A 14,396-nucleotide genomic window follows, 5' to 3' on the forward strand; every position below is an offset into this window, starting at 1 on the left:
AGATCTGTTTTTCACTGACATTATCTCCTCTCATCTCGTTGCCTTTGATTTGACTTTCTCTGTGTCTGCATTTTACTAACACTTCTCTTATTTTGCGCAATATAAAAAGATTTTATGCAGCATTTTTGCTCTTAAGTGTTGAGAATAGAATCTCACGGCCTAACGGCGACATTCAGGGAATAATGATGGCCGCAGCTGGCGTCAGGTAAATGCCATTCTTGAGAAGCAACTTTCATGCACAAAACACTGTACAGAGTTCATACTGAATGCTTGCTCGACAACAGGAATTAGAGGGCTGTTTTCCTATATCATGTCTCCTGCCGCACTTACCATTCCAAGGTTATCTTCATGATGTGGAGTCAACATGTAATTCATTCAAGAATAAGGAAAATGAGGAGGGCTACCCTTAACTCCTTACCCTTGTTGGAAGGGTTTCACACTGTGGTCTCCATATTTAATATCTGAGATGTCTTGCATGTGAATCAAGAACTAGTCTATGCCTGATCCTCAAACTTTGTATACAGCAGATAGAAACGAGATCATTCTCACCACACTGCAGCATGATCTATAGGAGTTTGTACCTGTTTTCTACCCCCCGTGTGACATGCTGGCAGCCCTACCTGCATACAGAACGCTGCCCTGGCATCTCTGGATATAATGGGTCAGCACCCACAATTGTCTGATAAACTGGCTAGTAAATCTCTGCTCAGCCATACTAACCTGCAAACACTGCCTGTTCTGATCCATGCCATATGCAGCCTGCCTTGGCTTTCTACAATTATGCTTACTCTTCTAGTTTTTCAGTCTGTTTTCTAGTATTTTAGGGATTCCATGTATCAGTAGTCATCAGTCCAATAGCTGGAGAGGCAGTAGACTGAGACATCGGACTGGGATGCCAAAGGCCAATTAGTAGTATTGATTCTGGGCACCCACTGTTCAGCTATATGCATATATTACATTACAATAATTTGCTTATGCTTCTATGTAGTAATAAGCTACATAGTTTGTTACATCAATGATGAGATACCGGCTTTATGCATAGTGATTCAAATGTATCGTACAAACTGCTGCTTGTGTAGGTGGATGGGGGGCCCACCTGGGGATTCACCTGTTCCCCTGTGGGCCAGTCCATACCTGGTTGAAAATCATTGATTCTTGGAGAAAATCATACCTCTGATAGGGTTTTAACAGAGAGGAACCGATCCATAACACTTCAAGCCACAACTGAACCCTTAAAAACAAATTAGACCGACACCCATTTCAGCTACCTGGTTCATGAATCTGTGTGCATGGAGGTCGATGTGTAAAGCTCATTCACAGAATCACTTCATTAACATGTTTAAACTAGGATTCATATAGGGCAGTTTGATGTTCCCTTTGCACTTACTGCTGGAAACATATGGCAAAGCGAAGGTGACGCTTTAGAGGGTGCAAAAGCAGCAGTGGCACCAGGACTCTGGCAGTTGAGGATGCCCAAATGCCCCTTTGCCACATAAAGAGACACTAGTATTATAAATGGCAGATGGTACTCGGGGCCCTGTTGCAGATTTTTCTTTGGGTTTCAAGAACTTTAGGTTACGCTTCAGAGATTGCCCAAACAAATCCCTCCATAAAGTGCAGAGACTACATAGGTACAAGGGCTTCGCTGCAAACAATGCGGACTTTACATGCAGAAACAAGTAAACCCCATTTAACCCTCCTGTTCAATCCATTATGCACCAACCAAAGAAAGAGATGAATTTTCATTAGTTCCAAGCATCCTCCAAGGGCATTAAGTTACTAAAGGTCTTCCAAGCGCACTGTGTTCAGAGCAGTATGTCTATATTCAGCCACAGCACTAATAATTACAACCTTGTAATATACTGATGCCTTCCCTGAACTCCAAGTACTGTATGTATTATAGGGAGACATCATGAATTCTCACATGGCCCAGATCTGGTGACTTGTAAAAATAAAGTTAGAAAAGAACATGCGACATGTTAGAGACATAGTGTATAAGCCTGATCATTTACACGCTGTGAATTGTGTCTGTCGAAACTTGAGTCATGTGACCCTGTAGGTGAGCTATAAATGCCTAATTGTTAACGGATGTCCCACAATGCATTGCATTAAAGTCAGTAAAGTTAGGGACATTTTTAGCTCAAATAGCATTCAAAAGTTGACTTTCCCTTTAAGTATATTCTTTATTTTATTACAGACTAATTTCTTTAGGAATACAGATAAATGGTAAATCGGTGCTCGTACATGATTATCTCAGAGTACAGTATCTTGAGTACCAATTTTAGCTGAACTTGCACATATTCTTGTGCCCAGATATGCTGTACATCAAATGTGCTGAACATATCAGTGATTTTAACCTCAAAAACGTGGAAATGTGTGTTTGCGTTCCAAAAACTCCTACTGAGTGAACCATGCTATGTGTCAACTAGTGTGCTCTTGCCAAGATTTGGTGCCTGCTTTGCTTGCCTGTGTGCCAAATCTGTGTGAGCAGACTGAAATCTGGCTACCATACCTACCGAAAAAGTGACAGCTTATGTTATGAGAAACCCTGCTCCAAAAACACTGGTGTAGATACGCAGTTATGTACCTTTACAAATCCATCGTTAGAAACATTTGCTTACTTGTACAGTAAAATAATCTTCTAAATATGTGGTCGGGAGCCCAAAAACATCAGTTGCAACCATTGCACAATTCTTTTATGTTTTTCTAATTGCATAATATTGTTTCCTAAATTCTTAGTTTAATTAAACAATTGTCACAAAGTGTCTTTAACTCCTTCATGACTTTGCGATTTTCCGTTTTTGCATTTTCATATTTTGCTTACCTTCTTTCCAGAGCCATAACTTTTTTATTTTTCCATCAATATGGCCGTATGAGGGCTTGTTTTTTGCGGGACGAGTTGCACTTTTGAATGACACCATTGGTTTTACCATATCGTGTACTGGAAAACAGGAAAAAAGTGCGGTGAAATTGCCCAAAAAAGTGCAATTACACATTTGTGTTTTTTTTTGTTTTTTTTACCATGTTCACGAAATGCTAAAACTGACCGCCATTATGATTCTCCAGGTCAGTACGAGTACTGGAGTGATTTGAACTTTTTATGTTTTTTTAACATTTTTTAAAACATTTTTTTTTACTTTTTAGTGTGTTCAATAGTCTCCTTAGGAGATTTGAAGCTGCGTCTGATCGCCTGTGCTACACATAGCAGGGCTTCAGCCCTGCTTTGTGTAGCATAAATCATGATTTCATATGAAGTTCATAGGAGATTTACAGTGACAGGCATTGGGGTCTTCTGCAGACCCCCGGCTGTCATGACGACCCATCAGTGCCCCACGATCACGTGACAGTGGCACCAATGGGCGTGTTTTATGACGTGCTTCCGGCCAGCCCTTGTTAAATGCCACTGTCAGAGACTGACAGTGGCATTTAACTTGTTAACAGCCGCGGGTGGATCGCAGATCCACCTGCAGCTGTTAGAGGCACATGACAGCTGTACAGATCAGCTGTCATGTGCAGGGAAAGATGCAGGCTCAGAGCCCACATCATATGCAGAGACACGACTTTGGACTTATCTATACATCCAAGGTCGTGAAGGGGTTAAAATAAGAAGCAATTGTGGTTCTGAGATTCATGAAAATGCATAAAAATCTTTCTTTAAAGGGAATCTGTCACCAAGGTTTTACTACGTAATCTGAGAGCAGCATGATGTACGGGCAGAGACCCTGATTACAGTGATGTATCACTTACTGGGCTGCTTAGTGTATTTTCAATAAAACTCAGTGTTTTATCAGCACGAGATTATCACCAGAGGACTAGTTGTCTCATTTCATGTAGTCCTCAACCTCTGTGTAACCCAGCCTCAAAACTGATTACAGCTTTCTGCCTATGCACAGTGCATACAGAAGCCTGCCATTCAGTGGTGGTGGTGGTGGTGGTGGTGGTGGTGGTGGGGGGGTTATACAGAGCACAACAGTTTGAGAACTGCTAGATCTGCAGCAGAGAAACATGGATTTTTTTCAAAACTACACCAAGCAGACCAGTCAGTGGAACCAGGGTCTCAGTCCCTACATCATGCTACTTTCAGATTGCATAACAAAAAACCTGGAATCAGATTCCCTTTAAGAAGCTACACTCCCAAATAACTGCAAACAGTGGTAAGACAATATAAGATGTTATATAGTCCTGGGAGAGCACTTATGCACTTATTTATGCAGTTAAAAGGTATTTAAAAAATTGACTTATGATTTACACTATTAGGTATAATGTTTATTTGGCTGAATGTAATCCTTGAGAGCTCAACTTTAGTTTTAATGAAATCTTAGCGTCCCAAAGAGGCTTAATTATAAAAAGAGAATGAATAAAGAATGAATTAAAATGATTTTCACATTTTAAGTATTAAAGGGGTTGTCCCACAAACAAAGTACATTTTAATCAATAGATCTTGGAATAAAAATAATTTCCACAATTAGATGTGTTTTTAAAAAATGTTCCTGTGCTGAGATAATCTTATAAATGTGCCCCTGCTGTGTACTGTGTAATCGCTGTGTACTGTGTAATCGCTGTGTCTGACCGTGCAGGAACATGGTCTGATCATACCACAGCTCCTGGGCAGGGGAGAAAGTCTATTACATCTGGATGTCCTTCTCCAGTAGGTGTATATGCCCGAAAATGAGTCTGAGTGCACGTTTGCTCTGTCGGGACCATTATAGTCTATGGCCCCATCGGTGTACATGTCCAAATCCCGTTTTGCGGCGGGTTCTGACATAAGCCCCTACGGGACCTCTGAACGGTGCCAAAATGCAATGTGAAAGCTCCCTTATCTATCATTGCTAATGAGGTGTGTTACTTTTATTGGCGATAGATATCCTATAAGTCAATGTCTGACCCTTTAACAACCCTAGCAACATGACTAATGATATTAGCTGTGGACCAGCTCTTTAAAGAGGATATGCACCTTTCCACTCTAGGGATGTGTCTGCACTATCAGTGATATGAGAAAGTGAATGATATGAGCTTGAGAAATTTATTATAGGAAATCTGGCAAAAGATGAGATTCACAAACCTTGTTTGAAACCCTATGTATGCATTATCACTGGATACAATGATGTATGTCAATAAAAGGTCAAGCATTTCCTTTCACATACGGCAGGAGGGCAATGTGATGTTTTGAGGGACTGCTACTTTTTTCAATATTTTATGTTTTAATTCTCCAGTAGGAAAAACTATGTCTATGCAAGTGGTGATTTTACAATTGAATATTGTCCTAAGGGGATTTAGAACTCTTTCTTTAAAAAAAATCACTACATTATTGTAGCATAATTTTGTTACAAATTATCTATCCTTTTTGTTTGATAAAACATTTTTTAATTTATTAAAAAAAACATCTCTGCTTATCCTCTCCTAGTCCTATGCCTAATATTGAGAATTCAATTTGTCTCTTGTTCTATTTCAAATTCTCTACCGTGATGTCTCATGATGAGTCACATTTTGCCGTGGTGAGGATTTGCTTCTGTGTTTGAGCTGACATAGTTGATCATTAGAATCAGGGACATCTATGTGAACCCGATTTTATCACAAATCAATTTTCAAAAACCATATAACGGTTGGCCTTATTATGTTATATAGTTTACTGCACTCCAATAATTAGTAGAATTGGTACGAATCCATTCGCACATCCCATTCCATCGGCCACTGCACAGGAGCTCTTATCTGCCAGCATCCACGGCTCTTCTTATGATTAGCCGACCTGGCGTGATGTCATAGTTGGGGCGCGACGCACATATAACGTCGCACCAGGATAGCTAATCAAAAGAAGAGCTGTGTTTTCTGGGAGTTAAGAGGCAGTGCTCAAACTCGAAACACATGAACTTTACTAATTGGCATTACTAGTACTGCAGCAGAAGGACAGAAATAAAGATGTAAAGAGAAGGTTCGTATCAGACTAAATTTACCCTTTAAAAATATTTTTAAAGAGTAAATTTATATAATAAATATAATATTTTTACTACCTGTCCCCTGATTCATGCTGTACAAACTACAGGCAGCACGATTGCAGCCAATTACGATTTACTCTGAAATGCACCGGCCGTGAACTGCAGGGAGAGACAACACTCGCCCACTGCCGACCCCTGCCAGCATGGCTCTAGTTCAGGAGTAGGCAATTAATTTTCCCAAGGAGCCACATGAGAGACTGTGACTGTTGTGGAGGGCCAAACCAATAGGCTGAAATTAATTCTGCTCAATATTAATATCAATATATTAATGACAATATTAATATAATTAATTGCATCACTTAATATTGAGCAGAATTAAGTATGCTCACATCTCCCTATATATCGCTTGAACCTGAATACAGCCCCTTATACATCGTATGAGCCGCCCAACAGCCTCCCCATATACAGCATGAGCCCCTACACAGCCCCCTATATACAGCGTGAGCCCACACACAGCCTCCTCATATACAGCGTGAGCCTCAACACAGCCTTCCCATATACAGCGTGAGCCCCCACACAGCCTCCTCATATACAGCATGAGCCTCCACACAGCCTCCCCATATGCAGCGTAAGCCCCCACACAGCCTTCCCATATACAGCGTGAGCCCCCACACAGCCTCCCCATATACAGTGTGAGCCTCCACACAGCCTCCCCATCTGCAGCATGAGCCCCACATAGCCTCCCCATATGCAGCATGAGCCCCACACAGTCTCCCCCATGCTATGAGAGGCCCATACAGCCTGCCCCATGCTCAGCATGAGAGCCCCATAGCCTGCCCCAGGCTCAGCATGAGAGCCCCACACAGCATGCCCCATGCTCAGCATGAGAGCCTCATAGCCTGCCCCATGCACAGCCAGAGAGTCCCATACTCACCTCGCTTCCCCTGGGCCGACACTCTGCCTCTGCTGCTGTCTGCGGTGCGCGGTCGCGATGAAATGATGTCATCGAGTCAGCTGCTTCATGCGCTGATTGGTGGAGGAAGGCTCTGGCCCCTCCTCCACCAATGCAGTGAGCGCGGATGGAGAGTTAGGAAACAGCAGACAGCTGGCGAGCAGGCGGCGGGGAGGGCGCGGTGCGGCGTGTGGGACACTGTTTTCCAGCCCCTCGGCTGTCTTGGTCCGCATTTTGCCCAGGTCTGCTCTAGTTGATTGACAGGTCTCTTTTGCTGTACACACATGGTAGAAGACACCTGTCAATCAACTGGAGCGGGGCAGGGAGAAGCTGGCCGGGGATGGCACCAGACTATTCTCCTCTTTCCCTATGGTTCTTGGTTGGCTCTTCAAACTATGTTTTCTCTGAAATCCCGGAGCAGTCAGAGAAAAACATATCTGGCTGTAATCGCACAGCGAGGCTGTGATTCATGTGGCCCATGGTTTGTGCAGAATGAATCGACTGACAGGTTCTCTTTAAGGGAAAATCAGAAAACTTTCAACAGAAAGAGCACAGAGAAATTAGGTCTTCAAACAGAGGGTCTCTAATTTGAGCATGTGGTTTTATATAACCTTTAGGGTAGTTATTCATTTAGTTTTACAATTCTACATTATATGTGCCCCTCAGAGGTGTAGCTAGGGGTTTAGTACGGGGGGGGCGAAACTTCTGAGTGTGCCCCTAATCATGTAACCCTGATTAAAGCTATGGTGGCGCACCCTAAAAGTGGATGTAGGAGAACCTCAACAGATAACTGCGCTGTTACTGAAAAAAATCTCTATGCAAAGACCAACACTGATATTACTGCCATTTGATGACCATATAGTGGTAGATACCAGTGCTGCAGACAGGGCCGGCTCCAGGTTTTTGTGGGCCCTGCGCGAAAGAGTCTCAGTGGGCCCATTTAACACTTACCATGATTCATGATGCACAGATACAGCAGAGAAATATAGATATCGTACAATGCCGAAGATTTCACTTCTTACATTACATGAGCGATATCTATTGTAAATTCTACAATAGCTCAGAAACCGGCGAATCCTCACAGTGCCCAGTGCAGACCGGACAGTATAGTCCTCCATACAGTATTATGGGCACCACTAAGTCCTCTATACAGTATTATTGGCCCCATATATTGCCCCATACAGAATGGATGAGTCTCTAGTATAAGATAAGCAGAGCCCTAAAATTAAGTTACCCATCCTTACAGCCAGCATTTTTCTTGTAATATTTTATCTACAATGAAATCCTGTATGTGCACAGACCTGTGGTTTCTGCCATGAAATATTTTGTAATATTTTGTAAATGTCTGTAATTTCAGATCATAAGGATGAGTTCGTGCGCTGACATCTGTGGGTCCAAGCAGTCACAGAATACTCCTGAAGGAGGTTACCATCGCTATGGAGTTAGGTCCTATCTGCACCAATTTTATGAGGACTGCACAGCTTCAATATGGGAATATGACGATGATTTTCAGATACAGAGATCGCCCAGCAGGTGGAGCTCTATTATCTGGAAGGTAACTGAGGGCTTTATTACCTAAACATTATTTGAAAATGAACAAAACACTGCGCACAAGTCAAGGTTGTATTCAGGGTCGGACTGGGGTGTCTGGGGCCCAAAGGGGGACTTGACCGTATGGGACCACCCTACAGCTATATGCAAATTTCTGTTAGCCGTTATCCCCATTATAGTGGAGCATCGACAGTAAAACAAAGGAGTCTCCTGCACATCTACTGTGTGCTACCATAACTGGGATGTGTAATTGCGGTAGTCTGCATTAAAGGGGTTCTTTAGTTAAAAGAAGTTATAATAATGCCACTACAAAGGAGAAATACCTCCACACCATGACCAGACCACATATTACCACCACATAGTGACCATATAATACTACATACAAGGGAGAAATACCACCACACCATGACCAGACGATATATTACCACCACATAGTGACTGAATAATACCATATACAAGGGACAAATACCACCACACCGTGACCAGACCACATATTACCACCACATAGTGACTGAATACTACAATACTGATCATGAATAAAAAACACAATACTAACAACACTGTTATTACCATCAGTGACATAGTGTGTAGTGTACAGTGTAATGTACAGGTAATGCAGTGATCACCAGTGACATTATACATAGGAGTCATGTATATAGTGTCAGTGTACAGGTAATACAGTGATCACCAGTTACATTATACAAAGGAGCTCTATATATAGTGTATAGTGTAAGGTAATATAGTGATCACAAGTAACATTATACACAGGAGCTCTGTATATAGTGTCAGTGTACAGGTAATACGGTGTTCACAGGTGACATTACACAGAGGAGCTCTGTATATAGTATATAATGTACAGGTAATACAGTGATCCCAAGTGCCATTATACACAGAAGCCCTGTATATAGTGTCAGCGTACATGTAATAAAGTGATCATCGGTGACATTATACACATGAGCTCTGTATATAGTGTCAGTGTACAGTGTACAGGTAATACAGTGATCACCAGTGACATTATACACAGGAGCTCTGTATATAGTGTCAGTGTACAGGTAATACAGTGATCTCCAGTGACATTATACACCGGAGCCCTGTATATAGTGTCAGTGTTCAGGTAATACAGTAATCACCAGTGACATTGTACACAGAAGCTCGGTATATAGTGTCAGTGTACAGGTAATACAGTAATCACCAGTGACATTATACACAGAAGCTCTGTATATAGTGTCAGTGTACAGGTAATACAGGGATCACCAGTGACATTATACACAGAAGCTCTGTATATAGTGTCAGTGTACAGGTAATACAGGGATCACCAGTGACATTATACACAGAAGCTCTGTATACAGTGTACAGGTAATACAGGGATCACCAGTGACATTATACACAGAAGCTCTGTATATAGTGTCAGTGTACAGGTAATACAGTGATCACCAGTGACATTATACACAGGAGCTGGAAAGATAGGGACTTTTTATTTAAAATATATTACAAAAGAAATTATAAATGAAATAGAGATGCAGTTAGGATTAAAATAATCATGGACCGTCCCTTTAAAAGCATGTATTTTGGGCTAAAAAATATTTTTTCAATTGTATTTGGCACCATTTAGCTTTTACAAGCTCTTTGTTTCTCTCTGTACATTCAATTTTAAAGGAAACCTATCAGCAGGTTTATGTACCATAAACCAAACACAGGGGAGGCAGGTCATAAAAAATAAAATATAGATATAATCAGAACAGTGACCTAAAGATGTGTTCGGTTTAAGGTACAAAAACCTGCTGACAGGAGCTCAGAAAAAGACAGATAAAAAAAGAGTTACAAACTTCTCTGGTAGACTGTGAGAACGAGCTCTCTGATGGATTCTGAGGTAAAGGGGTCGGCCACTTTCTCTTGTTAGTGCAGCTTTCCTCACACTGACCAGCACTTCTGTCCATACAATGGCAGCTGGTGGAGGAGAATGTGACCGGACCTGTCCGTCAGTGTCCTCCAGGAAAGCAGGTTTCCCATGTAAGGTGTTTTCCTATTGGACAAGGCTGATGGACAGGACCGGTCTTATTCTCCTCCACCAGCAGCCATTGTATGGACAGAAGTGCTGGTTAGTCTGTGAGGAAACCTACACTAAGGAGAGAAAATGGCCGACCTCCTCACCGGAGAATCCATCAGTGAGTTCTTTCTGATAGTCTTATAGGCACATTTGTAACTCTTTTATCTGTCTTTTTCTGAGTTCTTCTCAGCTGATTCTGGGCCACAGACCACATTAAAGTTGAATGTGCAGGGAAACAAAGAGCCTATAAAAGCAAGACGTCAGGAAATGTGTAATGAAACCAAACTGCAAAAATAATTTTTAGCCCAAAATACATTCATATAAGAAAAAGAAAAATATCCACAAAATTTGTTAACCCCTTTAACATATGTGTACTATATATTTGCATTATGTGTACAGTAGGATACTATAATCCACATACACTGTGACTTAAATGGGTTATCCACTTTTAGAAAAATGGACCCCAGCCAAACATATAATAGTGAAAAAGCAGAGACAGTACTCATCCTCCGTCAGTGGGTTTAGACACCATGAGCCACTGAGCTCTGTGATTGGCTGTAGCTGTGATGTGAGCTGACGATGTGACGTCACCGCTGCATCCAATACACAGAAACTGGAGCAGCACCTGACCAAGAAAGGGTGAGTATTCTCTGTATTTATTTTTTGATTACTATCTAATTGGTTATGACCCACTTTTTTAAAAATAGAAAACCCCTTTAAATTGTATCTTTATGTATCCATGGTCATATTTACCATCAGATTTACTGACATACTGTTAATGTAAAGTATTTTAACTAGTGATAAGAATGCAGTATTTAAAAAGTCACATTCCTGAGTATCACAGGGTACGTTATATACTGGTGCATCTCGCTAAATTAGAATATCATCAAAAAGTTAATTTATTTCAGTTCTTCAATACAAAAAGTGAAACTCGTATTATACAGTGGGGAAAAAAAGTATTTAGTCAGCAACCAAATGTGCAAGTTCTCCCACTTAAAAAGATGAGAGAGGCCTGTAATTGACATCATAGGTATACCTCAACTATGAGAGACAAAATGAGAAAACAAATCCTGAAAATCACATTGTCTCATTTGGAAAGAATTTTTTTTCAAATTTTGGTGGAAAATAAGTATTTGGTCAATTACAAACAAGCAAGATTTCTGGCTCTCACAGACCTGTAACTTCTTCTTTAAGAGGCTCCTCTGTTCTCCACTCATTACCTGTAGTTCTTGCACCTGTTTGAACTTTTTATCAGTATAAAAGACACCTATCCGCAACCTCAAAGAGTCACACTCCAAACTCCACTATGGTGAAGACCAAAGAGCTGTCGAAGGACACTAGAAACAAAATTGTAACCCTGCACCAGGCTGGGAAGACTGAATCTGCAATAGGCAAGCAGCTTAGTGTGAAGAAATCAACTGTGGGAGCAATAATTAGAAAATGGAAGACATGCAAGACCACTGATAATCTCCCTCTATCTGGAGTTCCACACAAGATCTCACCCCGTGGGGTCAAAATGATCTCAAGAATGAGAGCTGTGACCAACGTTACTCAGGCTACCATCAGTAACACACTACGCTGCCAGGGACTACGATCCTGCAGTGCCAGACGTGCCCCCCTGCTGCCAGACGTGCCCCCCTGCTTAAGCCATTACATGTCCGGGCCCGTCTGAAGTTTGCTAGAGAGCATTTGGATGATCCAGAAGAGTATTGGGAGAATGTCATATGGTCAGATGAAACCAAAGTAGAATTGTTTTGTAGAAACACAACTCGTCGTGTTTGGAGGAGAAAGAATGCTGAGTTGCATCCAAAGAACACTATACCTTCTGTGAAGCATAGGGGTGGCAACATCATGTTTTGGGGCTGTTTCTCTGCCAAGGGACCAGGACGACTGATCCGTGTACATGAAAGAATGAATGGGGCAATGTATCGTGAGATTTTGAGTGCAAACCTCCTTCCATCAGCAAGGACATTGAAGATGAAACGTGGCTGGATCTTTCAGTATGACAATGATCCCAATCGCACTGCCAGGGCAACGAAGGAGTGGCTTCATAAGAAGCATTTCAATGTCCTGGAGTGGCCTAGCCAGTCTCCAGATCTAAACCCTATAGAAAACCTTTGGAGGGAGTTGAAAGTCTGTGTTGCGCAGCGACAGCCCCAAAACATCACTGCTCTAGAGGAGATCTGCATGGAGGAATGGGCCAACATACCAGCAACAGAGTGTGCCAACCTTGTGAAGACTTACAGAAAACGTTTGACCTCTGTCATTGCCAACAAACGATATATAACAAAGTATTGAGATGATTTTTGTAATTGACCAAATACTTATTTTCCACCAAAATTTGAAAAAAAAATTCTTTCCAAATCAGACAATGTGATTTTCAGGATTTGTTTTCTCATTTTGTCTCTCATAGTTGAGGTCTACCTATGATGTCAAGAACTTGCACAATTGGTGGCTGACTAAATACTTTTTTTCCCCACTGTATAGAGTCATTACAAACAGAGTGATCTATTTCAAGTGTTTATTTCTGTTAATGTTGATGATTATGGCTTACAGCCAATGAAAACACAGAAGTCATTATCTCAGTAAATTAAAATAATTAACAAAAAACACCTGTAAAGGCTTACTAAGCATTTAAAAAGGTAAAAAATAAAATAAATTCAACTCACCTGGTTCTCACATGCTCCTGGTGCAGGGAAGCCTGGTAACGTGTGGTCTCACGTAGTAGAAACAATATAAATGTAAGAAGAAACTGGCTTCCAGGAATATAAAAATTTCCCAAATTTAAATTTTTTTTTTTTATTGATAGAAAAGTAGTTCAGATCAGTTCAGGTAATGAGATAAAAATTCAATGGATAAATCACATCATAGAATCCAGTTACGCGTTTCGAGCATGATACTATGCTCTTTGTCAAAGCTGATGAACTGCTGGACAGACAGAGTATATATATACTGGGCTGCCCATCAGGAAAGCAGGTTTGAGTCCTGTGAGCATTGGATCTAGTTACACATGAAACATAATAAGCTAATTAAAAACACAGAAGGAGAAAAAAAAAAAAAACACCGTGCAAAATTAGATATTTAAACATTCCAGAAAAAGAAAAAACTATTTTCCAAAAGAAATATATATATATAGAAACATACAAAAAATCAAAACATGCAAATATATGAAATAGAAAAAAAGTTCACTTAGGTATAATGATACATAATCTCTCGACGTGCATTGAGACCATTAGGATATCGCGAATCCAGAGAATAGATCCAGAATGCTTCTCTGGTAAGAAGATGTCGTCTGTGATCACCCCCTCTTTGCGTGTGCTTGAGTCGTTCAATACCAATCACTTGTAAAGCACGGGTGTTTCTCTGATGACATTCAATAAAATGTTTAGAAGCATGTGAAACATTCCGATTACTACTACAAAGAGAAAAAATGTCAGTCAAATGTTCAGAAATACGGTCTTTTAATCTCCTGGTGGTACATCCCACATAGATCAATTTGCACTCCTTACATAATATAATGTAAACCACTCCTGTAGTATTACAATTAATATATGTCTTAATAAAGAATGATTTGGTGTAAGAGGAGTTGGAAAAAAGGTACCTTAGTCTGTTTCAGTAGGCTCCACAATCATGGGGAAGACTGCTGACTTGACAGATGTCCAGAAGGCAGTCATTGACACACTCCACAAGGTCCCAGAGTTCCAATTTTCATTTGGAAATCAAGGTCCCAGAGTCTGGAGGAAGAGTGGAGAGGCCACAATCCAAGCAGCTTGAGGTCTAGTGTGAAGTTTCCACAATCAGTGATGGTTTGGGGAGCCATTTCATCTGCTGGTGTAGGTCCACTTTGTTTTATCAAGACCAAAGTCAGCGTAGATGTCTACCAGCACTTCATGCTTCCCTCTGCCGACAAGCT

General features: G+C 41.0%; 1 protein-coding gene across 1 annotated transcript in view; it reads left to right on the top strand.

The window, feature by feature from the left end:
- The window catches only part of NRSN1 (neurensin 1), a 29,193-nt gene that overhangs the window by 4,676 nt on the left and 10,121 nt on the right, over positions 1-14,396 (top strand). Inside the window, exon 2 of the mRNA XM_073678846.1 lies at positions 8,243-8,440. Coding sequence (XP_073534947.1) covers positions 8,252-8,440 — 189 coding nt within the window. The 5' untranslated portion in view covers positions 8,243-8,251. The remainder of the gene's footprint in view (positions 1-8,242; positions 8,441-14,396) is intronic.

The sequence above is a fragment of the Phyllobates terribilis genome, unplaced genomic scaffold (assembly GCF_046119375.1).
Source record: "Phyllobates terribilis strain yellow unplaced genomic scaffold, ASM4611937v1 Scaffold_4__5_contigs__length_816908805, whole genome shotgun sequence".
Classification (NCBI taxonomy): Eukaryota; Metazoa; Chordata; class Amphibia; order Anura; family Dendrobatidae; genus Phyllobates; species Phyllobates terribilis.